This window comes from Pteronotus mesoamericanus, unplaced genomic scaffold, assembly GCF_021234165.1.
Source record: "Pteronotus mesoamericanus isolate MK-2021 breed Mesoamerican mustached bat unplaced genomic scaffold, CSHL_Meso_final contig_75, whole genome shotgun sequence".
Taxonomy (NCBI): domain Eukaryota; kingdom Metazoa; phylum Chordata; class Mammalia; order Chiroptera; family Mormoopidae; genus Pteronotus; species Pteronotus mesoamericanus.
Genome location: NW_026555249.1, coordinates 7,803,649 through 7,831,390, shown reverse-complemented (window position 1 = coordinate 7,831,390; position 27,742 = coordinate 7,803,649). Strand labels below are relative to the sequence as shown.

The window sequence follows — 27,742 nt, the reverse complement described above, 5'->3', positions numbered from 1 at the left end:
ATATATAGGATGCAACAATTATGGAAGAAAAATAAGCTTACTCTTGGGCTTTTCTGCATTTGCAATTATAAGAGTGCAGGGAATGGCAGAGTTTAGTAATAGGGCACCGGCCTGAGACCGATGAGACACAATCCATTCAGAGACGGCCATTAGCTCTGTCAGCGCTGACAGCGCTGGATAGTTCCGAACACGTCGGCTGACGGTTTTTGGACGGACAGCACAATCCCCATATGAATCAAGAGGCTATCTTGTGGGAAAAGGGATTAACAACATATGTTAAGTACATTTTTAAAAGGTCATCATACTAACTCAAGATAACATATTATTTTAAATCACAAGAGCTATTTTAAATCCAGACATCACGGGAGATACTAGTCATTTTCTATTTTGTTTTTCCATTTCCAATTGATCCTAGATCTGCTGCGTTCATTTAGGGAAATCTCAAGTCTTTTCTAGAGTGCTTAGGAGTTATGGTGGCAAAATTTACAAGTCACTATGATTTGTTAGAACACTGACCAGAGCCACTTTAGTCAAAACGGTTATTCTGCTAGATAAGAGGAGCTGCCAGGAAACCTGAGGTCTCAGACCCAGTTCTGATCTACAGTACATACAGACACTTGTCATCGACGCGCTTGTCAGCAGGCAGGCAAAAACAATTGATAGGACCTGTTGTGCAGGCTTAAGAAAAATCTCAGCTCTCTAGCCCTCGAGATGCTCCAGCCACCACTTCCATCAGCGCTGGAAGCAAACACCCGACAGTCGAAGGACAGAAACTTTCTCCATTAGCTGACGGACTCCGGAGTTAACAGGTAGACAGTAAGTTTAACAAAAAACATCACCCTTAACAGTTAAAACTAAAAAGCAAAACTAGATTCTTACACCCCACTCTTGCAAGGGTAGGCAAGGGGTTTTAAATAATCTCAGCTAATCCGTTTAATCTTCACCGCCTCTAACTGTCCTCAAAAAGAGCCCAATTCCTCCACACGTTATGCAAGTTAACTAACTAAACTCCAGTTTGACCAATAAAAATCCTTTTTTTTGTATCCAATATGTTAAAAGATCAAACATGATCAAAAACAGAAACAAGAGGATGTCACCTGAAGGAGCAACATGTGAAGCCTTTTCTGATACAATGCTAGCTGGCCGTGCCTGCACCATGCAGCACTGACCAGCACCTGGGTATGGCTTAACGTATGTCATACACACACATAATATTGTACTGTGGTTGTTGGAGTGTTTTAAAATAAATTAGACAAGGTAACAATTTCTAAATAAAAATCTATTTCTAAAAACAACAAAAGACAGAAAATGTCTTCAAACATAGGTTGATGAAACTAAACAAAAAAATTAAGGTTCATTTTACTTTCGTTTGAATAATAAAGGTTTGTGTTTTGGGACAAACCATTATAGATGGAATTCAAAGGACAACAGCACCCTGTTTTCAAATGCAAAGGTATTAAGTTGAATGATACATACCATTCGCAGGGCTGAAGGGACCGAAATGCCTTAAAAGAGGCATCCATTCCAGCAAAATCCCAAAACTTAACATCATAGTCATATCCTCCAGTCACCAAGCGGGCACCTGAGGGATCCAGACCCAAAGCAGAAACCTGGTTAAAAAAAAAAAAGTCACTGGAGAAAAGCTACTTATAGTTTGTTATAACCCCCATTTCCTTCCTCTCCCCCCACCTCCTGTACTAAAGGCACTGGAAGTACTGACCAATAACTGTTGTTACCTCTGAAAAGTGAGAATGGACAGCACCTTCTATGTTATTTGATTTTGGTATCACGAGTGTAATTTCTTTTCAAATAATAAAAAGAAAACTATTTTAATTTCTCTAATTAAAAATATCTTTAATTTCTCTGTCCCAGCTTATCTACCATGTGCCCAGAAGAGCTTTCTTTGCAATTCCATAAGATAAGCTAAGCTGCTTTAGTATGTTAGTAGAAATCTCATGAACAATTCAGCTCTCTCAATAAACAATTTTGAGGAAAACTCTCAAGATAGTTTACCACTATTGAAGAACACATGAATGAATATAAAATTACCAAAATGAGTAATGCCAATGGGAACTTCAAGAAATCTATTTAACGAAGTTGGACAAATAAGAAATTATCTTGTGCATATGACAAGAAGACCCAGCCCAGTCACCTTAAGTAGTTATTTTTATGAAATTTACCTAACATTAACAATAGATTATAAAACTTTTCAACAAGTTAATTTTGCTCTCATATTTGAACATCTTTATTTTGCATCATTTTATAAACATGTGTCACTGTATAACTATAAAGCTAGCTTTAAAAAGGTTTGACTATTATAAACTACTCATTAGCTTCTACCACTAAATTATTAAAATAAAGCCCAGAACTTAAAATACCCCCTGAAAAATAGCACTATATTGGTTCCATAAAATACTTTCTTTTCCTGTGAACTTTCCTAGGTCCAATTCACATGTGAATATCCAGTGAGTAAGTCACTGTCTTTGAGCTACATTTAACATTTTCTCAGAGCAGGAAGTCCTGGGTCTGCAGCCCTCTCAGGAGGAAAGAGCTACAGTAGGAATACTTAATGTGGTCACCACATATATTTGAGACAGTAAAAGGATCAAAGTTTTATATAAAGGAAGTTACTCTAAATCAGTTCTAATAAATTCACTTGAAATATAATTAAATGCAATAGAATTACTGTAATTTAAACCAGATATTGACAAAATAATGAATACTCATTCAACTACTACCTGCAAATACTCATTTCAAAATACAGTGGAGCCTTGAACAACACAGTCTGGAACTACATGGATCCACTTACGTACAGATTTTTTTCATCTTGTAAACAGACAACATAAACTTACAGTATCAATAAATACAGTACAGTACTGTAAATGTGTTTTCCCTATAATTTTCTTTATGACATTTTCTTTTGTCTAGTTTATTTCACTGTAATACAGTATATAATATACATAACATACAAAATATGTGTTAATTGACTATTTATATTATCTGTAAGGCTTTTGGTCAACAGTAGGCTATTAGTAGTTAAGTTTTTAGGGAGGCAAAAATTATACACGTGCCCTGACTGGTGGGGCTCAGTTGGCTGGGCATCACCCCGCGAAGTGAACGGTCTCTGGTTTGAATCATGACTGGTTGCAGGTTCGGTTGCCGGGCGGGACACGTGAGAGAGGCAGCCAATCAACGTTTTCTCTCACATTGGTGCTTCTCCCCCTCTTTTTCTCCCTTCCTTCCCCTCTCTCTAAAACCTCTTTTTCAAAAAAGTTATACATGAATTCTAACTGTGTGGTGTCAGCACCCCTAATCCCACCCACATTGTTCAAGGGTCAATTGTATAAGGAAATTATAATGTAAATTAATGACATGTTTAAATTAGATATGTATTCTAAATATGTTAAAGAAAATATACAAATGAGAACTAAGTCATTTTTTATGTCTGAACAACACATCTTGAAACTTAAAACAATCAAAATAAAAATAAATAGTAGCTTTAAAACCTAAGAAGTGACTTCTGCTACCACCAACTACATACTTACTCGTCCACATGCCCACTCCAGCCTTCCCTCCTGCTAAAACTAAAGATATGTCCCTCCTCCTAACCGGTTAACCCCACCCAATGTTCATCTCAGTACAATGCATTTGGAAATTGTGAATCCATTTGTGGCTTCTCAATCTATGCCTGTCCTCCCCTCAAGAATAGGTTCCAGTCCACCCCTACGACCACGGCACAGAGCCACGTGGGTGGAGGCCTGGAGCCAGGGTAGGGGGAGTGACGACTAGCTGCAGGCACCCTCACTGCGTCCTCCTGGGGAAGACGGAAGGGTCACCTGGAAGCTGCAGTGACCAACTTCCTGGAGTCATCTGGAGTTTGGTGTAAACTGGGAAGAACATCCTCAAAAGCGAAACCTAGGAAGAAGCTGCTCTTCAGCTAAAAAATGTTCTCTTTGTCTGAGATGTAAATTCATTGGTTGAGAAACAGAATTGCCATTATGTTACTATATTAATGAAAAGACTAATGGGTATGATTTGTTATTTAGAAACAATGTAGAGCCTAAAAAACATGGAAGTTGGAAGCAGATTCCTTGGAAAGGGCTGTTTCCACTGGACCAGGCTTCCTGGGAACTATGTTGTTTAAAGGAACAAAGTTATGACCCATCGCAAAGCAAACGCCTATGAGGTAGAAGGGGACTCCATACAAATTTACAGCTGGAGCAGCACAAGACAGCAGCACTTGCATACATATAAGTCTAGCATCTGGTAAGTTATTGATGCTATTTGGACCCTACGATTGAGAATATGTTAATATACACAGATAAACATTTGTAAACAGTAATAGTCTGTTGACTTTTTTAAAGACAACTTTCCAATGTTGACACACTGTTCATTTTGATCTAGAAAAGTGAAAGTGAAAAAGTAGCATTCAAAACTGTAACAGTATCTAACAATTTCTATTTCATGTAACAAACAAAAATCAGTAAAATCAAAGCACACTATATTATCTCGCTCACTTGGAAATGTTCAGTTGACTATCACATAGTAAAACATATTTGGTTGTAGTAAGTATACTCATCAAACAGATATATTTTTTCAATGGCAAGGAGGAACATAGAGAACGGAAGAGCTGTTATAGACTAAGAAACGTAACAAACAATGATAGCTCTACTAACAGTGAGTCAGGCATCATTTGAATATTGATTTGAATATACTAACTATAAAAATGTGTATGGGACAACTGGAGAACTTTGAACACTAATGGGATTAGAGGATATTAAATAATTATTGTAAAAACTTAAATGTAATAAAGATGTTCTGATTATGAGAAAGAAGGAAAGGGAGGGATGGAGAGGGAGAGAAAGACTAACCTCTTCTCTTAGAGACTCATACTGAAATATTTACAGATAAAATCATATGAAGTCTGGAGTTCACTTTCATAAAATCTCACAATGTAGATATATGGAGGTGCGGGCGGTGGAGGTTTACTAGAAATGCAAAGTATACAGGAAACAAGACTGGACTTATATACATAGTCGGTAAGGCTCAGAGACAAGTAATGTGGGGATTTGTTTCAGTATTCTCTACACTTCTGTGAGTGTATAAGTGTTTTTACAATTACTCCTAGGGAAAAAAAACAGACAAGAGAGTCACTTTCCTAACAGCTGATAGATTTCCAAGAAGTTGAAATACATGCAGGGCAAAGGCAGGACTATAAAAAGAAAATAGTTAACCTTACTGTACAATTAGAAGCTCTAATTGATTTTTAATGTGTAAAATAACTTTAGTATTTTTAAATATTTCTTTAAAATATAAAACTTTCCCTCGTCAGTGTGGCTCAGTTAGTTGGAGCGTCGTCTTGTGGACCTCAGGGTCATGGGTTTTTTATGTTTTGTTTTGTTTTGTTTTTATCCACCTCTGAGGAAATTTTATTCATTGCTTTTAGAGAGGGAGGAAGGGAGAGAGAGAGACATCAATATGACAGAGAAGCATTAATTAGCTGCCTCCCGTACGCACCCATACCGAGGACTGTACATACCAGGGATCAAACCCACAACCTAAACCTAGGCATGTGCCCCAACTCGGAATAGAACTCGCAGCCTTTCAGTTATGGGGACAATGCTCCAAACTACTGAGCCACACCAGTCTGGCAAAAGAATCATGGGTTTGATCCCCCGTTCGATTACCAGGCGATCCCCAGTCAAAAAGGCAACTGATCAATGTTTCACTCACACACTGAGGTTACTTTCTCTCTCTCTCTCTCTCTCCCCCCCCACTCCCCACCTCCCTCTCTAAAAACAATGGGAAAAAAATGTTCTCTGGTGAGGATAAAATAAAAGATAAAATTTGATTTGAAAAAATAGAAATATTTAAATAAAACAAATAAAACACAAAATCTGAGTTGTAGAAACTGAACAACAGGAATAGGAACAATAGAAACTAAAAATAGGAATGCTTCCTTTTCAGTACTATCAGTCTACAATTACTTTCCTTATACAAAAATATATGATTATGAGTAAAATACTGTCACAATTTTAGAATAAAAGTATCAGAAGTCTGACTTAATAAAAATGTAGCTATAATAGCAACAATTAGATGGAAATACTTTCTGAAGGCAACAGTTCTCAGACACTTTATCCTCTTAAAATCCACTGAAGATTGCAAAAAGCATTTGTTTATGTGAGTTATATGTATCAATATTTATCACAGTAGAAATTAAAAATAAGGCACTTAAAAATATTATTGTTCACCTCATTTAAAGTAACATTTAAACATAAATATTTTTATGAAAACCATATTTTCAAAAACAAAACAGTCAGAATGTTATTGTTAACTTCCTTGTGTATTAGTTCTATTATTTGTGTCATTTCTGGGTCTATTTCTATTGATTGATGTTTTCATATTCATTATGGAACATTTTTTTTACATCTTTATACGTCAGACAACTAGAAAAAGGTAGCTTAATTGTAAAAGAAAGGCAAGCTAATTTTATTTTTCATTTATTCACAGATTTCATTCATTCGACTACCACTTTTTAACGGTTTAGCAATAAGATGGAATTTCACCTTGTATCTCAAAAAATTATTGATCTTTAAAATAAATATAAAAATATAATCTACACATCTAAGTAATGTAATCTTAGAGCAATACAGTGACTATTTCATGTTCAATTCTTATCTCAACATTCATCTAAATAATGAACTCAAGCCTTTTACTAATATAGAAATACAGCTAAGAGTAATGAGACATTTTCCCACACCAAAGAAAAGAAAACTGTACTTGAATTTCACTTCTTTCTTTCATTTGTAAGGTTCTTATAGCAAAGAAAAAGTGGCTTTAAAGCCAACAATAACAATACTAATTGTTCCTATTTTAAATGAAACCCAATGGCTATTTTGACTGAATGGAAAAATAATCTTTCCTTAATGTCTATATCATTTGTGTTATCAGTTGATTGTGTAATTAGCCTTAATACAAATGTTAGCTTATTAGTTGACTTTTCCGTAAGAGCCCTGTTACTGGGAGAAAAGAATCACACTTTTTAAACTTACTGTTTTAGTCCCATGCTTTAGCGTTATCTCATGCGAGTCAGGAATCTTTTGGACAGGATTCTGAAAAAGGAAAATTCCGTGATATTGGTGAGTAATATAACATATTTGAGGGGAACTACATACCACGTTCACGGGAAAGATAATTTTTAAAAATTGCATCATTGACATTTTAACACAAAGCTTTAAAAATCAGGAAACCAAAAATGTGAGGATATCTTATTTTTGCACAACTAGATAGATTACAATTGGTCATTTTGAGCTGGTAATGAATTTATCTTTGGTCTCTAAAAAGATAAAAATTTCTTTAGACTGTATAAAACCAGAAGGCCTTGTCAGTACCCAACATATTTAAAGTCCTCTTTTCATTGGTACTTGGGCATATCTTAAAGTACTTTTGTACTTAATTTATAATAGAAAACAAAATCTGCACAGGGTATATATTACCTTTTAACCTATAAAATTTTAAAATCAAAAACAGTCTGGTGTTCAAATGTGGTACAAATAAGGAACTGAGTCACTGATGACTTGGGCCTCTCCTCCTCATCCCGCCCCCTTCCCAAAAGCATGCGGTCTAAGGGGCAACATCAATGACTGATCCAGGATAACACTGCTGTGACAGGGAGGGGTACGGACAGAGTGACTGAGAGGTAAAAGATGGATGGCAAAAAACAAACATGAGGTCAGGGTGATCATCTGAATAAAAAATTTTGGTTAGTCAAGAGCAGGGTAATCATATTAAAATTCTATGGCCATTACAAATTCATGTTAGTATTGTCTTGCAATCTACTTAATTAAATATGTGCAATCTAACATACTTTGGTCCCTATCACTCCTCATTCTTTAGGATTCCTGATGAATCAAATCAATCACCAATTCTTTCTAGTTTATATTAAATCTTTCCCCTACTACGGCTCTTTCTCCTCAGCACATAACAATTAAAGTCCTTATAGGACACACACACACACACACACACACACACACACACACACGCACTACATTCACTGCTGTATCACTGGTTTCTTTGCAATCAAGCTTCTTTGCCCTAGATTTTTCACTCAGTATCTCTACTCTCTTTTACCCTTCTACCTCCACCACCTTGGCACTTGTCACTTGATTCTGAAGGCCTAGCACAGTTTCTGGCACTTAGAGAGACTCTCAGTAAGTATTTCTGAAATGAATAAACAAGCCACTATAAAATGCCCCTGGACACTTCAGAACTGGACCTGCGCACCCGACCTTTCAACAGCATGAAAAAACCACTCAGCTACCCGCTCTGCCTGGTGAGGGAGCAGGGTTTTGAAATCTAGCTCTCCTCTCACTAACCCCATCACAGCCTCAGGAGAGTTGGGGCTCTCGGTGTCCTCGTTTGCAAGCTGAGGATAATGGCGCCTGCTCCTAAAACAGAGCTTGGCACAAAGTAGGTGCTCCATAAATGACGGCCACCATGTCCTCTGAAGCTCACCTCCTACCTCTCCCGTTGCATCATCTTAGTCTCCGTCTGGGCTCCTCCCGCCTTGGGCTGGCCGACTCCTGCTCTGCCTTCCAGGCTCAGTGCGGATGTGACCTGCTCCCGCAAGCACTTCGCCTGTCTCCACCTCGGGGTTAAATGGGCCTCTCTAAGCTCCTATGGCAACTTCTCCTTGTCTCTAACATAGAACTTATCACAACACAGTGTAATTTTTGTCCTGTCTCCTTCCCCACCACTCCCTAATCAAACTGCAAAACAGGCACTTCTCAAAAACTATGTATATACTATCATTCTGGATCTCCAGGCCACAAAACAGCTGGTATACAGCGGACACACACAAACATTTTTGGAATGAATGAATGGCCCCATGTCTACCTTACAGATCACATTAGTTTGTAATTTTTAATTTACCTTCAAACATGAACGTTATGTCCACAAAGAAGAGCAGGTGCTATCCAGCAGGTGAGCCTGGTGAGTGAGCGTCGGGGGAGAAGTGAAGATTTTCAAAAACTGAAAACCTCTGAAGACCAAACGGCCATACCCCAGATTAAAAGCAGATTTAAAGCTGCAAGTACAGGGAAACATTTGCATCTCAGAAGTTACTGTGGTCCACCACCATTCCAGGTCAGTGAAGAAGGCCACTGGGAGCCAGGAGGCACTGAAGAAAAACACTTCCCTCACCATAACCTGAGGAACTGCTGGAGGGTTTGCAGTTTATTTCAAGACGAGGAGGTTATGGTATGGTTTACTATGTTTTGGAAGGTGCTGCACATACCTATTTCAGAGATACCAATATTCCGACACAAATTCCAAAATAACTTAAAAGATGAACAAGTCAAGTCTGGGCTGCCCCTATATTAAATTTTTTAAGTCACTACTCCATGTGCAATAGACAATATTTGTAAGCAGTAAAATCTCATGCATAAGCGCAAAGTATTCTTGCAAGAAAAAGGACAACAGTTCAAATGTTTCGCTTACAGGAGACTCTATTATAGTGTGTGTCTCATTTCATAACTAATTACTTTTCATTAGTCAGGAAACAGAAACACTGTCACCGAAAGGAGGGATGAAAATTATTTCACTGAATTCAATGCAGAATGTGCCTATATATAGACAATTTCTGACATTTAAAGAAAAAACTTACAAGAACACAGAACAACTCAGTATTTATATTAGAAGTAAATTAAATGTTTAAATAAATGTTGTTTACATTTAAAATCAAAGTTTTACTGGAAATCATGTAGGGCATAACTCATAAAAAGCCCATATAATTGGCACAACTAAATCATCTAAAATAGTAGCAATCCATCTTTTGGTAGCATATCACTTGATGGTGACTGTTCTTTTTCCAGAACTTTTACTAATGACTCTTTGAAATATGGCTTAGGGCAAAATTTGCTATAACAGTGAAATATTTTCAAGATTTTCCTGCCAGAGGACATCATAAACTACGAGACTTCAATGAAGTCATTTATTACCAGAATTCATAACAAGGGCTACAGGCATAATGGAAGAGGGGGAAAGATACCAGTTTCTGTTTTGTTTTGGTTTTAAATGCCAACCAAAGGATGATTTCCCAGGCTCTTTGGTTTACTCCCAATAACGACGATGATATCAAACATATCTGGTGTAACATGAGCAATTCCATCTGACCAACACCCTTACAGTGTTTTCAAAAGACGTTCGAATCAGAAATAACCTTCCTGGGGTACAGTTGTCATCAGTCTAAAAAGCAATTTAATTTTTTATATATGGTATGTATTTTTACTGTATACCATATATAGTATGGTACTATAACCCATAATAAAGAGTCTGCAGTAACAAAGATCTGCCACAAAATGGCCGGGAGTTAGAGGGAGAGAATGGGACCACCAGCAGGAGCTAGAAAATGGGAGCTACTTTCTCCCAGAAGCTACTTTGGAAATGGTTTCCAACGCAGCCAGAAGCAGAGTCCATTGCTGTGTAACTCTGGAGATCCAATAAGGTTGACTTTGCGTTAATTCACTTATTCATTCACTCACCAATCATACGTTCACTTAACAAACATTTATTAAGTATTTCATTTAATACCACATACCAAGAGCTACAGCTAAAGACAAAATGACCAACCACAAAGGCTGTTCACAGAGAACTGTCAGTCCAATAAAGCAAAACAGACAAACAAACAGGCAAACTGAAATGTTTCAGTTGCTATTACGAGAGAAGAGCACACAGTTCCATGTTTGATTCCATTCTGCCCAGTGAAAAACAGGGTGATTATAAAAGGTTTCATAAGAAATGTCTGAGATGCCTTTGGAATAAACCTTTTCTAGGTGAATGTCGAAGACATCTAGAAGAGAATAAGATGAATCTTGATACTTGCTGAACTGCAAATATTTTTGCATGGCTACAGTTTAAACTCCTAGGTAGGAAAATGGGAAAGGGTGTATATGTTGTGTGTGTATATATGTATAATATATATAATGTATATATAATATATAATATGTATATGTATAATACAGATTATTTACTTATACATGGGAAAAGAAGGTTTACAGTTGTTCATATGAAAAATAATACAATAATTAACAATATAAGAATAAACTCTTTCATGTACTCACAACTGTAAATTTACTTGTGCCCTACCCTGTGTGTATATATGGACATATAGATATATATCCAGAGAGTTAGTTAGAAGCCAGATTGTATACAATGCCAAGAATCTAAAATTTAAGTTCTGAGCCATGTAATTTGATAATTGAGTTTTCAAAAAAATCACCAAGGCATTCTGTGCATCAATGACACAGTCAATGCAGTGAAAAAGCAACCTACAGAATGGGAGAATATTTGCAAATCATGTATCTGATAACATCTAGAATATATAAAAATCTCCTACAACTCAACAACAAAAAACTAAACAACCCAATTCAAAAATTGACAAAGGACTTTACTAAATATTCCTCCAGAGATATACAGATGGCCAACGAGTAAATGAAAAGATAACCAACATGACTAATTAGGGAAATAAATGCAAATTAAAATCACAATGAGTTACCACCTCACACCCACTAACGATGGCTACTACTTTTTAAAAGAAAGAATAGAATAGAAAAAAAGAAGCGTTGTCAAGGATATACAGAAAGTGGAGCCCTATGCACTGCTGGAAGGAAATGGTGCAACTGCTATTGAAAACAGTATGGTGGTTCCTCAAAAAATTAAAAATAGAATTACTATATGATCCAGTAATTGCACTTCTGAATATACAAGGTCTGTCTGGAAAAAGTCCAACTATTGTTAATATAACAAAAACAGCTTGGCAACATCATGTAACCTGGCACCCAAGGAGGGTGGACTGTAATGTGCTTGCATGAAAAATGACGACTTCATTGGACTAGTCAGTGGGAGGTGGTAGACGCTACTGAGTGAGCATGTGTACTGAGTGGCTGTCACATTCAAAATGATTGAGCAAGTAGAGCAATGAATCTGCATCAAATTTTGCATTAAGCTTGAACGTTCCTCCAAGGAAACTATTTGGATGATTCAGAAGGCCACAGCTGTGGGCAGCTTTATCATGACAACCCATCCACTCATGCATCACGTCTTGTGCAGAGTTTTTTGGTGAAACATCAAATCACCCTGGTGACTCAGCCCCCCTAGTCCAGATTTGGCGCCCTGCATCTTCTGGCTTTTCCCAAAACTAAAATCCCCTTTGAAAGGGAAGAGATTTCAGTCCTTCAATGAGATTCAGGAAAATATGACAGGGCAGCTGATGGCAAGTGGGAAAACTGTGTGACGTGCCAAGGTGCCTACTTTGAAGGGGACTGAAGTGTCATTGTCCTATGTACAATGTTTCTTCTTTAATAGCTGTCTTTATTTTTCATATTACATGCCTGGATACCTTCTGGACAGACCTCATAAACCCAAAAGAATTGAAAGCAGGATATTGGAGAAATGTTTGTACATCCACCACATTCACAGCAGCATTACTAACAACAATCAAAAGATGGAAGCAACCCAAGAGTCCATCAATGGATAAATGGATAAATTAAATGTGCAATGGAATATTTTTCAATCTTAAAAAGGAAATTCTGATACATGGTCCAATATGTATGAACCTGGAGGATATTATGGTAAGTGAAATATGTCACAGAAAGACAAATACTGTATGATTCCACTTATTTGAGGTACCTAGAGGAGTCAAATTCACGGAGACAGAATGTAGAAAAGTGCTTACCAGGACTAGGGCAAGGGGGAAATTGGGAGTTATTGTTGAAATCTAATGTATAGTTTCTGTTTCGCATGATGAAAAAGTTCTAGAGATTGGTTGCATAGCAAAGTAACATACTGAACTATACATTTAAAATGGTTAAGATTGTAAATTTTGTTATGCATATATTACCAAAACTAAAAAATATTGCTCTGATAAACTTTAGGTAAGCTCAAAATAAGCCATTTATCAAATGTTCAACATCTTTCCCCAAAAATGTAAAGTTACATGTCTAAAATATTGCAGAAAGAAAAGACAATTTCGTATCTAATTCTCAGAACTGATTCCAATCCTTCAGTTAGTAGTTATTCCCAAGTCACCTCTAAATTACCTTCAAATCTTAATGCTGTATAGCAAGCCACAATCTTGGAGAACATTTCTCAGTAACATAACTTAAAAGTACATTGTTAAATAACTTTTAAGACTGGTATGAGGGCTGAGAAACTCAAGACAGCTGTCAGTCTGTTATATGTATCCATGCCTCTGTTTCTATTTTATTGTTTACTTTGTTCATTATTTTCCACATGTAAGTGAAATCATGTGGTTATTGTTCTCTGACTGGCTTACTTCACTGAGCCTAATCTCCACGTCCATCCATGCTGTCACAAATGGTAAGAGTTCCTTCTTTTTTACAGCCAAGTAGTGTTCCGTTGTGTAAATGTACTCCATTGTGTAAATGTACTACTGATGGGCACTTGGGCTGTTTCCAGATCTTGACTATTATAACTAATGCTGCAATGAACACAGGGGTGCTTATATTCTTCTGGTACTGTTTTTATACCTACCAAACAGAAAAACTGATATGCCTTTTCTATGGCTATCTTCTTTAACATATAAAGGAGTACAAAAATTAATTACATGACCCTTGTTCTTAAGAATACTTTCTAGTTGGGAAGGCAGAAGAAAAGAAAATCAGTAAGTAAAGCAACCCTAAGTAAAATTTTAGCATATTAAACTGAAATTAAGAAATGGGAAAATTTTTTTAATTATACTTGTTTTTTTTTTTAAAAAGGTTTAAAATAAAATTAAACACGAGTGAAACAGAGCCAAGAGGTGAGGCATATGCAGGAAGACATAAAAAACTGTAAAGAAAAATAAAAGCAAAAGATAAAGAGGAGATTCCACATAAATAACATGTGAGGTTTTGGCAGGGCCATTTACAACAGTGTTAATAGAATTATGAAGTGTGAATAATTCAAACCTCTAAACCTAAGATCAAAAATATAAAGGGGGGGGTGGGAATTCAGTGTTGTGAACAGAGAGGATGGGGGGAAACAAGAGTGGAAAGATTTCATTACTTTATAGAAAGTACTGGGTTGGCCAAAGAGTTCATTTGGTTTTTCCCATAAGATGACTCCAGTAGTGTTTAGTAGTCTTTAACTTCATTAGAAACAATTTTTTTAGATTGTGTTGTGACAGCTGCGATATCAGCATGCATTTAAAAGAAAATTGGTGAATTTTTGGGTAGCCATTTTAATATTGAACATGGAAGAAAATAAGCAACATTTTCAGCATATTATGCTTTATTTCAAGAAAGGTAAAAATGCAATGGAAAACCAAAGAAAAAAAGGTTGGTGCAGTGTATGAAAAAGGTGCTGTGACTAATCTAGCATATCAAAAATGTTTGCAAAGTTTCATGCTGGAGATTTCTCGGTGGACGATGCTCCACAGTCAGGTAGACCAGCTGAAGTTGACAGCGATCAAATCAAGAAGTTAATTGAGGACAATTAACGTTATATCCCGCAGGAGATAGCCCCCCACACTCCAAATATCCATATCAAGCATCCACAACCATTTGCACCAGCTTGGTTATGTTAATCACTTTGATGTTTGGGTTCCACATAAATTAAGCAAAACAACCCTCTTGACCGGATTTCCACAGGAGAGTCTCCACTGAAACTCAACAAAGATGTTCTGTTTTTAAAAGAAATTGTGGCAAGCAATGAGAAGTGATACTTTACAAATAATGTGGAATGAGAAGACAATGGGGCAAACAAAAGGAACCCCCACCAACCACACCAAAGGCTGGTCTTCATCCAAAGAAGGTGATGTTGTGTAAACGGTGGGATTGGAAGGGAGTCCTCTTTTATGAGCTCCTTCTGGAAAACCTAATGATTAATTCCAACAAGTACTGCTCCTAATTAGACCAACCAAAAGGAGCAATTGCAAAAAACATCCAGAATTAGTCAACACAATCTTTCATCAGGATAACATAAGCCTGCATGTTTCTTTGATGACCAGGCATACAGCTTGGCTGGGAAGTTCTGACTCATCTGCCGTATTCACCAGACATTGCACCTTCAGATTTCCATTTATTTCATTCTTTACAAAATCCTCTTAATCGAAAAAAAATGTCAATTGCCCAGAAGATTGCACAAGGCATTTCGAAGAGTTCTTTTCTAAAAAAGATAAAAGTTTTGGGAAGACGGAATTATGAAGTAAGTTGCCTGAAAGAGGGCAGAAGGTAGTGGAACAAAAACAGTGAATACGTTGTTCAATAAAGTTATTGGTGAAAATGAAAAATGTGTATTTCATTGTTACTTTAAAACCAAAGTTTTGGGCCAGCCTACTACTAATCATGGGAAGGGCGGGGGGAAAAAGAAGGGACAGCTTTCATTACCTTATAGAAAGTATTGGATTGGCCTGAGTTGATTTGATTTTTCCCATAAGACAACTTCTCTAGTGCTTAGGTGCCTTTAACTTCGTTCGAAACAACTTTGTAAGATTGCATTGTGACAGCTGTCGTATCAGCGTACATTTAAAAAATAAAACTAATACTAATGGTAGTAAATCCTAATGATAACAAATATTAATGAGGTAAATATCTTTGGGTAAAGGGGAAAAGGTTTTTAGAAAGAAGTAAATGTACCAAGGGATTTTTTGGAGACATGAACCAGGTTTCTGTGAATCCAGAAGATAAAGTATATGGCTATAAGAACTAATAAAGGATACAAGGGAGAACATAACATTTTTTTATGATTACAAGAAAAGTAGTCAATTAAAAAGGAGACCCAAATTTTCATACAAGAGGGAGCATTAGAAAGATTTGATTAAAATACCTCAAAATATGGAAAAAATAAAAATTTTAAAATACCTCAAAATAAAATTTAAATTTGTTAATACAAGTTTATTTGATCTTCAACAAAATTTAGGTCATAACCACATCAAATCTCAGAATACACTAAATCTTAGAATCCACTAAGAATAAATCAGATATTATATTATGGAAAGTATGGGGTAATTTCTCCAACTAAAACTTGTAACAGCATAATTTGGCATCATAGACTTTAGAGACTGACTTTAGCAGGGTTATTATGAAGGATGTTTTTGCAAAAAATATTCAAGGCCTTCATCAATTTTCTCAAAGGCTCTAATTCTATGCTCCTCAAATCATTTATCATCCTTGCCAATTTTCTCTTTTTCAATGAGGAACTGACTAAGTCCAGTGAAAGACAAATACCACATGATCTCACTTATATGTGGAATCTAACGAACAAAACAAAGCAGTGAGCAAAACAGAGCCAGAGGCATAGAGGCATGGAACACACTGACAGCTGCAAGAGTGGAAGGGGCCGGCGGGGACGCGGGGGCGGCTGAAAGAAAGTGAGAGGGGTAGCCAAAGAACACAGACCATGACCCTCGGACTGGGACCAGGGCACGGGATTGTCTGAGGCAGTCGGGGGCGGGGGTGCTGGATGGAGGGGCAAAGCGGGAAAAACTGGGACAACTGCAATGGCAAAAACAATGAAATATAATTTAAAAAATAAAGATCGAACTAAGTAACTCGAAACTAGATCCTCATTTGGCAATGGCTTTGGGTGGAGGGAAAGACATCCTTAACATCACTTCTATAGATGTAATGAAATTTTACATCTGCTAGATTTGGAATTCTATTACATATATATGTGTGTATATGTGTGTGTGTGCGGGGGTGCATCATACACATGTGGAGGAGCGGCACTTCCATAAGGTGGTCAGAGAGGTAACACTCGAACAAAGATCCAAATAAAATTAGGAAGTCCTGAGAAACGCTGAGTGCTATTCCACACAGAGGAAGAAATAAACAGAAAGGCTCTCTGAGGGAACAAGCACAGTTGTGAAAAGAAAACAGAAAGGCCAATGTGGGTAGAGGAGAGTGAGCAAGACAAAAAGTGGAAGGGGGTGAAATAAGGGCGGTCTGAAGGGCCCACGCCGTGGAGGGCTTCAGAGGTTCAGGCAACAGACTGCCTTCTTCATAACGCGATGGGAAGAAACTGGAGGGTTTACAGACAGGAAAACGACAAAGGAAGCAGCCAAGTAACAAGATCTGATATGTGTTTTTTAAAGATTGGATTACTCTGGTGATCAGGGAAATAAACTTCTCTGACTCTACACACTTAAATCTAAATTATTAAGTGGCTACCCTGAATATTCCTGCCATTTGGCCTTATCCTATGCAGGAAGCTGTTATTGAAATAAAAAGCATAAAGATTTTTAAAAACTATAAATATATGTTATGATACTGTCAGATCACCAAGAATTTTTTCTGCATTATTCCTTTTTAAAAGTAATCATTCTAGCATTAATCTCATCCTAAATCTCACTTGTTCTAATTTGTAGAAGACACTGTTTTTAAGATTTTTTTTTTCTCCTTCCACTGTAGACAGAAGGCAGTTGAAACAAATGGATTCATGCCAAAGCCAAAATGCCTCCATTGCCCCCTAGCGCCCATCTTAAAGAATGAAGACCGCACACCAGCAATTTGGAAGAGGTGAGGAATACAGTCACTAGATTTTGGAAAAGAGCTTCTAGCATCCTCTGCTGACAGAACCTTGCAGGTGTAATTAAATTTCTCTTTTAAAGAACATTAATTTTCTCTAAAACTAAAATCATTAAGTTTCCTCAAAATGTTTTTTTAAGCCATGGCTGGTGTGGTTCAACAGGCCTGTGAACCGATTGTGAAGGTCGTCAGTTCGATGCCCAGTCGGGACACATGCCTGGGTCACAGGCCAGGCCCCCAGTTGGGGGTGTGCAAGAAGTCTCTCGCACATCAATGTCTCTCTCTCTCCCTTTCTCCCTCCCTTCCTCTCTCTTTGAAAATAAAATCTTTTTTAAAATTTTTTTCTTTCCAGTAAGCTGCAATTAAATTAAAATTGGTCATTAATCAAATATTGGTAATGATGATGAACACAATGATAAAATCCCACAATTTTGAGTGCTTAGTATGTATCTATCCCTATGTCTAGTGTTTATATGAATCATCTTATGCTTATATTGACTTCTGAGAAGTAGGAAGAGAGTTTTTTTCCACCTTTAATTCATAAACCTTTTCCTGTGCGTGAGGGGGAGAGACTGACTGATACAGGTGGCTGGCCACGACCAGGCCAGGGGATAAGAGGCCTCCAAGCAGGAGCCACACAGAAGGGCAGTGGTGGCCCAGACTGGGACTCTGCACCTCAGAACGTGCCAACCAGGGAGTCAGAGAAAGTTCACAGAAAACAGGTGCTCACAGCGAAAAAGTCACTGTCACATCTAGCCTTTAGCTGTGGTCATAAAAATGCAGGTTTCCACTTTCTGTAGTAACGGGAAACAGGGCAGTAGGGATAGTGAAAGCCCTCGGTCACCCCACAGTCTCCATTTAATGCTAAGTTGCAGCCTTCTTTACCTTTTAAAAAAAGTACTATGAATGAAAATGTATTAATCCCATCAGTGTAAAGATAAAGATAGTCAAACTGAATAAAAATATACCTAAAAACATGAAGGCAAAGAAAAGTTGCAAGATAAATTTATGAATATATGGGACAAATACCAGCACAGAAAATAGTATCACACAGAATAAAATTTAAAGGAGAAACTATTATTAGTGATAAAAGAGGTCACTTCATAATGGTAAAAAGACTTACTTCACCAGGAAAATATAACAATTTCAACCTTATAAGAACCTAAAAAGCATAGGCTCAGCCTATAAAACTCAAAACTTCACAGGGCCACTCAAAAAAAAAAACAACAAAAAACAAAAAACCCAGAATCATGCAGAATAGATATGATTTAAATTTGATTTTTCACCTCTTTTCTCTGACTCTACCCATTTGAACTTTTATTCACTTATTAAATTCAAAGAAAAATAGTAATAAACCTTCAAACATTAAATACTTCTAATTATATAACAGTATCATTTGGCAAAGTTTAATATTGTTTGCATACCGTTTTCCTTTGATTATATTTGAAAGAACAATTTTATTACCATCTTATATAATTAAAGTGGAATAAAGTAAGAATGAGTGAAAAGCAAGCTTGTCATTAAAAGAAATCATGATTTACAACACTGACATTTCCAATCCAGGGATTTCGGCAGTAACAGATCTACTTACCAAGCGGCAGCTGAAGTAAAATGCATATAAAAAATTAAAAATAATAATCATAAGCAGGCAGTATAGTTCTTAATGTACTTTAAGAACTATTTGGATGATGTCCTATATCTTGTATATAAAATTGTCAAAACCCATCAAACCAAACCTTTAAAGATCTGTGCATATTATCATATATAAATTACACATCAATAAAAACCATCACATTTTTTAAAATTTTTGTGAGACTGTTTTAAGAAGAGGAAACTACAACTATTTCTGGTCTCATGTGACAGGGAGGTTTATAAGCAGTTATAGTTTATATAATTAAATTAACTAATTAATACCATTGGACTGTGGGGCAGCTCTTATAATTATTAAACTACTATCTAACTAAATGGTAAGCTTAGGACAGGGCACATATAGTGGTTCTTACACAAACAGGTGTCTAATTACATTTCTGTGCTCACACTTCCCCTGTTCACTCCTCCATCCCTACTTCCATTTTCCATTTAAAACTTGGACTGATGTGTCAAAAAGAGAAACCACTCGCAAAGGTCATAACAAACTTTTCAATTATAAGAAGTATGCTGGATTCCACTTGACAAATATTTACTCTGTGTGTACAGTATAAAAGACACTACCCTACAGGTTGTAAGAGTTTTTAAAAATTACTGTGCCGTTTGTATACATGGGGCCCTCACATGTGATGGCAAAGGGGGGAGCAGAGGAGGTAAGACAAGCACACAAATAATGACTTAACAAGGAAAAAAGTACACGTTTGCTATGAGAGGCAGAAACCAGGCCTGAGAAGAAGCACATGCGTCTGGCATGCGGACAAGGTGTTTGGAGGAAATCACGTTTGAAAAGGTCCCTGAAGGCTGAACAGAATTTTAACAAGCAGAAACTGGAGGAATGAAAAGAAAGCATTAAAGTTTTGATCAGTGCCTACGCAAAACTAGCAAAGTCCTTTCTCAGAAAATATTAATGGGCAAATAGGAATTGAGGAGGTCTGATATATTTACGAATTAGATCTTTGATATATTAATTAGCCTATATTGATGGAAGATTAGACATATTCTTGAAGAACATATTCTGAGTCACTGATAGAGACAGTGCTAAAGAGGGGACAAGTAATATAAAGTTGTGGAAAATAATAAAACAGAAAAGGTAAAAAAAACACCTTTAAAAAATAATATCATGAATTTAATTGAGGGAAAACTGCTTATTTTGTTTACAGGTATAACTTGCTTCACTAGAGGGGCCCATTCCCTCAACGCAAAGTGGTTTAAAATGCACTTTGTCAGTTCTCTTACTGGGAATCCCTTTTGTAAACTTTTTTAAAAGTTATTTTCTATACCTCTATTTCCCTTATAAATATGTCAGTGATTCTCTCTATAAATGAATTTGACAGCTATATAAGTTGAACTTGACTAAAGTCTCATCCAAGACTAGTTTTAGGGAATCGTCCTTTAACAAAATGGACCAAAAAGATTGCAACTCATTTCTGAAGAAATAAAAACAGAAAAGCTAATAAACAGCAGGACATAACAGACACAAAAGACTTCAAATGAAATCTGTACATGCTAATATAGTAACCAAATCCTAAGAGTTTAAAGATTGTATTAGTATCCATAAACTTTGTCTTTTATTCCTTTGGAAAAAGGCAACTAGAATGTTCACAACAAACTAAATAAAACCAAATAAGTAGAGAGTGTGTGTGTGTGTGTGTGTGTGTGTGTGTGTATAGATACACATATATATATGTATGTCATGCAATGTCAAAGGACTCTACACAATGGCTAAAATGACCTCTGAAAAAGGTAATTAAATAATTTGCCATTACTATAACTAAAAGTACCAAACACCGAGAAAATTTTTGTTCACTACACAGTTGCTAGTTGGCTCCCCCGCATCATCTATCCTTTGTAATGGAAGCATCGAATTCTAGCTAGAATCCTGGCTTCATAAAGTAAATATTATTATTTCTCATGTGAAAGAAAAACGCAAAGTTCAAAATAAGTAACCTTCTTTATCCCTCTGCTATCCTGCTGACAAAAATGCAATATTAACGGCTATAGCTTGAGCACCCATCTTGAAGTCCACATATTGAGGATGGCAACACAAAAACAAACAAACAAACAAAACAGAAGCAGACTAAATCTGTGATATCCTGGGCCTGCAAACTCACTCGGGTCCATTTAACCTGATTTCATTTATGTGACAAATCAAAAAAAAAAAAGACTTCTACCTTGTTTAAGCTACTGTTATTTTCTATTCTGTCAGCAGCAGCCCAATGAATAATGTTCTAACTGACACGCAGGCAGGCTGGCCCCTTAGACCAGGCTCAACCCCACCGCCTCTGAGCGCGGCGGGAGCCCAGCGGCGGGAGCCGCAGGCCGCAGGGTTCGAATGGCAGCTCTACCACTGAATGTCCAGATAAGTGAGCAAATAAGCAAACTGAGCAAATTACTTAACGTCTGTGGGACAAAAAATAAAGAAATCTATTGATCATTTAGTGGGTTTTTTTTTTTAAATGTTTATACTGAAGAATTGCATTGACTTTTCTTTTTACATATCAGAACTGCATTGACTGATGCAGAATTGAACCTTGACTTTTCACTTTGAGGGACGATGCCCAACCAACTAAGCCACACCAGCCAGGACTGTATTTTGATTTTTAAAGAGAACACCTCTAATATTCCTTTCTTATACTGCAACACTGACTGCTGGTATGAAGCATGAATAAACTATTTAATATGGTATAAAAGTTTCCTTTTACTTTCATTTTTTAACATTTTTCATTAACAACCATGCTAAAAATTTTTTAATCCATATTTGCTACATATTAAAATAGATGATAAAATAGATGCCATAATGATAAATAGCAGCACCATTCTAAGGCTTCTATATACATTCATTCGCTCATTTAATGATCCACACAACTGCAGCTGATTGGCCCCACTTTACAAAGGAGAAAATAAAGAGAGATTAAGTAACTTGCCCTAAGTCACAGAATTGAAAGCGAAAAAGCTCTGTCTGGCTCCAAAGCCCACTCTCTTAACGACTACTCTACATCACCTCCCTGCATCTATATTTCCCTTCTTTTTACTGCCTGGGTTACTATAGAGTACTCCAGTCAACGGGAAGTGGGGAGACGACCTAAGTGGCTACTGATGTTGAAGTGACATGGATTCACTCAAGTGCCAGTAAAGGAGATGGAGAGAAACGGAGAGGCCTGGCATGCAATTCAGAGACAGAGCCCGGGAGACTAGGTACCGAGTTAGAGCTGGGATGTGGGATAGGCAGAAAAGCGAGGGACCGGTAATGGTGACCAGGTTTTGTAGCCTCCCCATAGCAAATATTTAGGACCCTCCTTCCTGTGTATTATATTAACATTATGTTCCCTGGTTTTCTGGTTTCCTTTATTCTTCCTAATTTTTGTTTTCTTATAGTATTTCATTTCATTAACTCCTTTTGGAACATGGTAGGATATAAACTTATTCACTAGTACAGTATTTAACACTTATTTTGTATAGCTGTTCAGTATTATTGTTTAGAGTTTTTTTTCCTACCTGTTCTAGATTTTTAACTTAACATCTTAATTGCCTTACAAAGAAGGACTATAAAAAAAAAAAAAGACTATAATCCTTCATTGCTTATAAGCCCACTATTTGCTACTAATTACAGGCACAGCTTATGATCAATGTGGAAACTGGGAAACAACAGAAAAGTATAAGGCAAGGAAAAAACCTTATCCTCCCTCCCACAACCCAGAAGGAAGCAATGGGAGCTTTTTCCATGCATTTGTATCACTATGTCTACACAGGTTACCTCCTTCCTACTGCTGGTGAAAACTCTTATTAAACAAGCTTAATGACTGCATATTTTTATGACTATACAATTTACCTGTCCTTCCCCCTATTATTTACTTACACTATTTTTAATTATTTCATAATTTATATATATCATTTATTTTCAAACATTTCTGGACATTAAAGCTTTCTGTCAAGAGGAAGCTCTGAGCAAGCCTAGGCTTTTTATTGGGACCATGACATTTATTTACATTTTGCCTTTTAAAAACCAGGACAGCCCTGGCCAGTGTGGGTCAGTTGGCTGGAGCACCGTCCTGTACACTGAAGGGCCTCATGTGATTCCCAGTCAGGGCACATGGCTGCGTTGTGGGTTCCGTCCTGGTTGGGGCGTGTGCAGGAGGCAACCAATCAATGCTTCTCTCTCACATCGATGTTTCTCTCCCTCTCTCTCCCCTTTCCTCCCCCTCTCTCTAAAGTCAATAAGCATGTCCTCATGTGAGATTTAAAAAAAAAAAAAACACAAATATTACTTCCTGGAAATTTATCTTATTAGAAATACATGAAGTGCAGTTAATGCACAGAAATCAGTGTCTCAGTGCCACCAGTGAAATGGGCGTGCCCTCCACAGTTCCCTCATGAAAACACATGCGAGGGTTCCAATTCCACCACCTACTACCCCGCGATCACATTCCATGAACACATTCTAAAGCCATTATTATAAGTAGTACTGTGATTAGTAGTACTTTGTGCATAAAGCTTTTTCCAAATTTCCTCAGGATAGAATTCCAGAAGTGATATTACTGAGTTTAAAGGAGATGAACATTTTTCTTAAGGCTCTTGATACTTATTAATATAGTTTCAATAATAATTACAGCTGTGAGAGGAACTAGCTCAAGTCCTAGAATATCTACCTGTTAATAGCTCTTCAAAGAATATGATAGTTATGATTTAATAGATATAATTCAAGAGAGGCCTAAAATACATAAAACTGCATACAATTCAAAAAGCCAGGAGCCCATCTCTCCACATCACCTTCAGAGGCAACTAAAACACTAAGAGAAATCAATTTTCATATATTATAATAGAAATATTTTTCATAAAATAATAAAGTTACCTCTAGGTTAATTGGGGGGAAGAATATTCTCATACACATTTCCTATGTAACCTTCAAAGTGGCTTCGCTGTCACAGAGAAACAGGCAGCAATTTCATATCCTTATTCTTGAGAAACAGTATCACGTCGGCAGTATCTAGTGTCCTCAAGTGTCCATGAGGCACGGCACAGGTCATACCTTGCGGGGCACCCTGAAGTAGTTAACCCAGGACCCCGCTGTGACACGCCTTTGCCGCAACAGGACGCAGGCGCTGAGGCAGGGGCCGCCCCACCTACCACGTCCATCTCCAGGTTTCAGAGCCTAAGCATGTCTACTTCTTTCATTACCAAAGATGATTCTTAGAGTCAGACTAACCACTGCTGGGTTTAAAAAAAGTTACTTTAAAACATATCTTCCTATTAATTTCAATAATACTTACTGAAACATTTAGTCTCTCAAGTATATGAACCTGGCTGCTTTCCGACTCAGTAGATGTCTCAGTGCTTTGCAAGCGTCTGGGCTACAAGGTAACCCAATTGTACTCAGGGATCCCCCAGGGGAGTCCTGCCTGCTGTGGCGTCTATTTTCACTCATGGAAGGAACCAGTACTATGTAGCATTTGAGGTATGGCCCAGGTTACAAACAGTTTAATCTTGAAGCAGTGAGGAAAAAAGGATTAAAACAAAAGACCCTAGAGGCAAAGACACAAGCTAAGTGGTAGAAAATAAAAATTTGATCTTAGCCGTTGAATTTCGAATGCTGTCGGAGCTTAAATATGGACGTGTTTCACGAGCGGTTAGAAAGCTGGACCTGAAGTTCCAATGAGATGCTCTGAGTGAACAGGAGTCATGAGGACAAGGACACGCGAGAAACTTATCTCAGGCCAAATGTGAAATGAAAAGGTAAGCAAGGACACGTCCTGAGGGAATGCTTATGGTTGGGGACACGTGATGGAGCAAGAAGTAGTAAGAGACTCTAGCAGAAACGCAAGCACCATCAGAACAGGGATGTGCTTCATTCACTGCTATATCCCCAATTACCTAGAAACTACCTGGGGGCCTAAGAGGTGCTCGGTAACTATCAGCTGAACAAACAAAGAGAGAGGCAGCAAGCCAACAGCATAAAGAAATGACAAAGGGTGTCAAGGAAGGATGAGTCGACCTTGTCCAAGATTGCAAAATGAGAATTGAAAAAGGGCCCTTGGACATGGATATTTGGAGTCTGTCACTGGAAATCTCTGTGAGAAGAGTTTCAGTGAAATGGAAGGGCAGAAGCTGACAACTACACATGCTGCTTTTGAGACATTTGGTGATAGAAAGAAAGAGGAAATTGCATAGCTCGAAGAGAAAACTGAGTCAGAAGATGATTTTAGTATGCTTGCAAGCTTAGAGCCAAGAGCAAGTAGAAAGGAAAAAGCTAAAAGCAGAGAAGGAAACAAGAAGTTTGACGGTGAAGAATCCAAGCATGAGACAAAAATGTGGGGGAAATCAAGGGCATCTATAGAATGGTTAAGCCTTAATAAGTAGACAGGACAATTCTTACATATCCCAAATTGTAAAACTGTAACTAGCATTCCAATAGTTAAGATGAGCTCTTAAAATTTTGCTTAGAACTACCTCAAACTGATTTCCCGAAGGAACTAAATTCAGTTTCTCAATCAACAAGCAAAAAATTATTAGACTGAGTCCAACCAACCACAAAAATAAGATTCTTTCAAAGGCCAGAAACATTTGAACTCAATATTGAAACACAGGCCAAACAGTGTTGCAAATTGCCTAAAATGAATCATGCTCATTTGTCTAGGCCCCACAACATTCACAAGACAGAAAATAGCAGATTTCCTTTGCCTGTGATCCCTGACACTACGTTGTTGCAGAGCTGCCAATATCCCAAATACTAAATACGTCACAGCAGGAAAGTATCAGAATCTAAAAAACAGCCTGAGGTTGCCGCCCATTTTACTATCAAACCACAAAGTCTAAAAACTGAAGGCCTCCATTCAAGGCCAATATATTTTATCAGAATCTAGGAAGACCAGTAGAAAGCCACGACTGATGACATTTTCACATTTCCAAGCCGTCTGCTTCACCCACCACCTCTGCCCAGCTGCAGAAACGCTCAGTGTGGATGCCTGACAGCAAAACAGGAGAACAGAAGAGAAATGAGAAATCCCCCACTCCTGTTTTGTCTCCCTTCTGAAGTTTGAGTTAATCCATAAATAATACTAATAAGCTCTGCTTTATCCATTAGTGTACCCTTTGAAATTGAGGCTGTTGCCCCAGCTGGGTGGCTCCGTTGGCTGGAGCATCGTCCCATACACCAAAAGGTCCCAGGTTCAATCCCCAGTCAGGGCCCATACCTAAGTTGCAGGTTTGAGCCCCTAGTCAGGGATCATGAGGAAGGAAATCAATCGATGTTTCTCTCTCCCTTTCTCTCTCTGTCTCTCACCCTCTCCTTCCCCTCCCTCTAAAAAATCAATAGAACATACCCTTGGGTGAGGATTGAATAAATAAATAGCAAATAAATAAACAAACAAAACTGAGGCTGTTGTTGGAGCACATCACCAACAGCTTTGCTTTGACCTGCATATTACTTTGTCAGCATTTTCTTTTTACTCTGTTTACAAGAACAAGATAACATAAAAAGACAATGATTTATTTCCAGAAAGAATCAATGCTTATAAGCGTTTAAAAAAAAAAAAAAAGCAGGCTGTTACTCAGCCTCCTGACAGGCATCCATCACAGGCAGGAAAAGCCAAGGCTGACACTGGGTTTCTGTTCTGAGCCGGCACCCAGGGCGCTTTTACTTTTCTGCATGGCTGCGCTTTAGGTTTCCTCACACATGCGTTCCAGGCCAAAGGTCTGCCTTTTTATTCACCAACGTTCTCCTCTAGACTCCTTGAATTTTCCCATCAGCTTGTCTCTATTCTCATACACTGTGCCTTTGTTCCTGCTGTTCACTCTTCACAGACAGGATGAGGCCTGCGCCCACCACCTCCACCAAAATGTGAGCCTCTACAAGGCTCATTCAAACTCCACCCCCTTCAGGAAGTATTTCTTCTGCGTGCTGCTCTGTGAGTTTGATTCCCCAGCCTTCTAAAGATACTAATCCTATCAGAGCAGGACCCACCCTCATGACCTAACTTCACCTTAATTACTTCCAAACAGGCTCATCTCCACATTCAACCACAGTTGAGGGGGTGAAGGGCTTCAACATATGAATTTTGTAAGCACACAAATATTAAATAGATAACATCCTCCTATTTCATAGATCAACCTAAATATTACCTACTCTGTGAACTGCCCAGAGTTAAGTACGTCTTTCTCCTGTCCATAGCATGTTGTGGGAAAAACATAACAAATCTGTGTGACCTACATGTATGCTTCTTGCTGTTTCTGACTATCCACATACACTTGAAAAGAAAATGATAGATGAAGGTTCTATATATGTTCAATAGAATACATGTACATTTGTAGTGCTCAAATCTATACTCTTACTAATTGCGATCTTAATTTCTGAATCTTCCTTTATGACTGTAGATTTTCTATTTCTCCTTATAATTCTATCAATTTTTGCTTTGAATATATTGTGTTAAACGCACAGAGGTTAAGGACTGCCAAGTTTTCCTCGAAAATACACTATTCTTTTTACCATTAGGTAATGATACTCATTTTGCTAATTAGGATTACAAACTTAAAGCTTATTTTGTCTTACATTAATTTCATAATACTAATTGTTTACT

At 37.4% G+C, this 27,742-nt stretch overlaps 1 protein-coding gene across 1 annotated transcript in view; it reads right to left on the bottom strand.

The window, feature by feature from the left end:
• WDR70 (WD repeat domain 70) overlaps window positions 1-27,742 on the bottom strand; it is a 222,567-nt gene that overhangs the window by 176,099 nt on the left and 18,726 nt on the right. The window contains exons 6-7 of the mRNA XM_054583951.1: window positions 7,053-7,112; window positions 1,477-1,610 (exon numbers count right to left, since the gene is read on the bottom strand). Of these exons, the coding sequence (XP_054439926.1) occupies window positions 1,477-1,610; window positions 7,053-7,112 (194 nt within the window). The remainder of the gene's footprint in view (window positions 1-1,476; window positions 1,611-7,052; window positions 7,113-27,742) is intronic.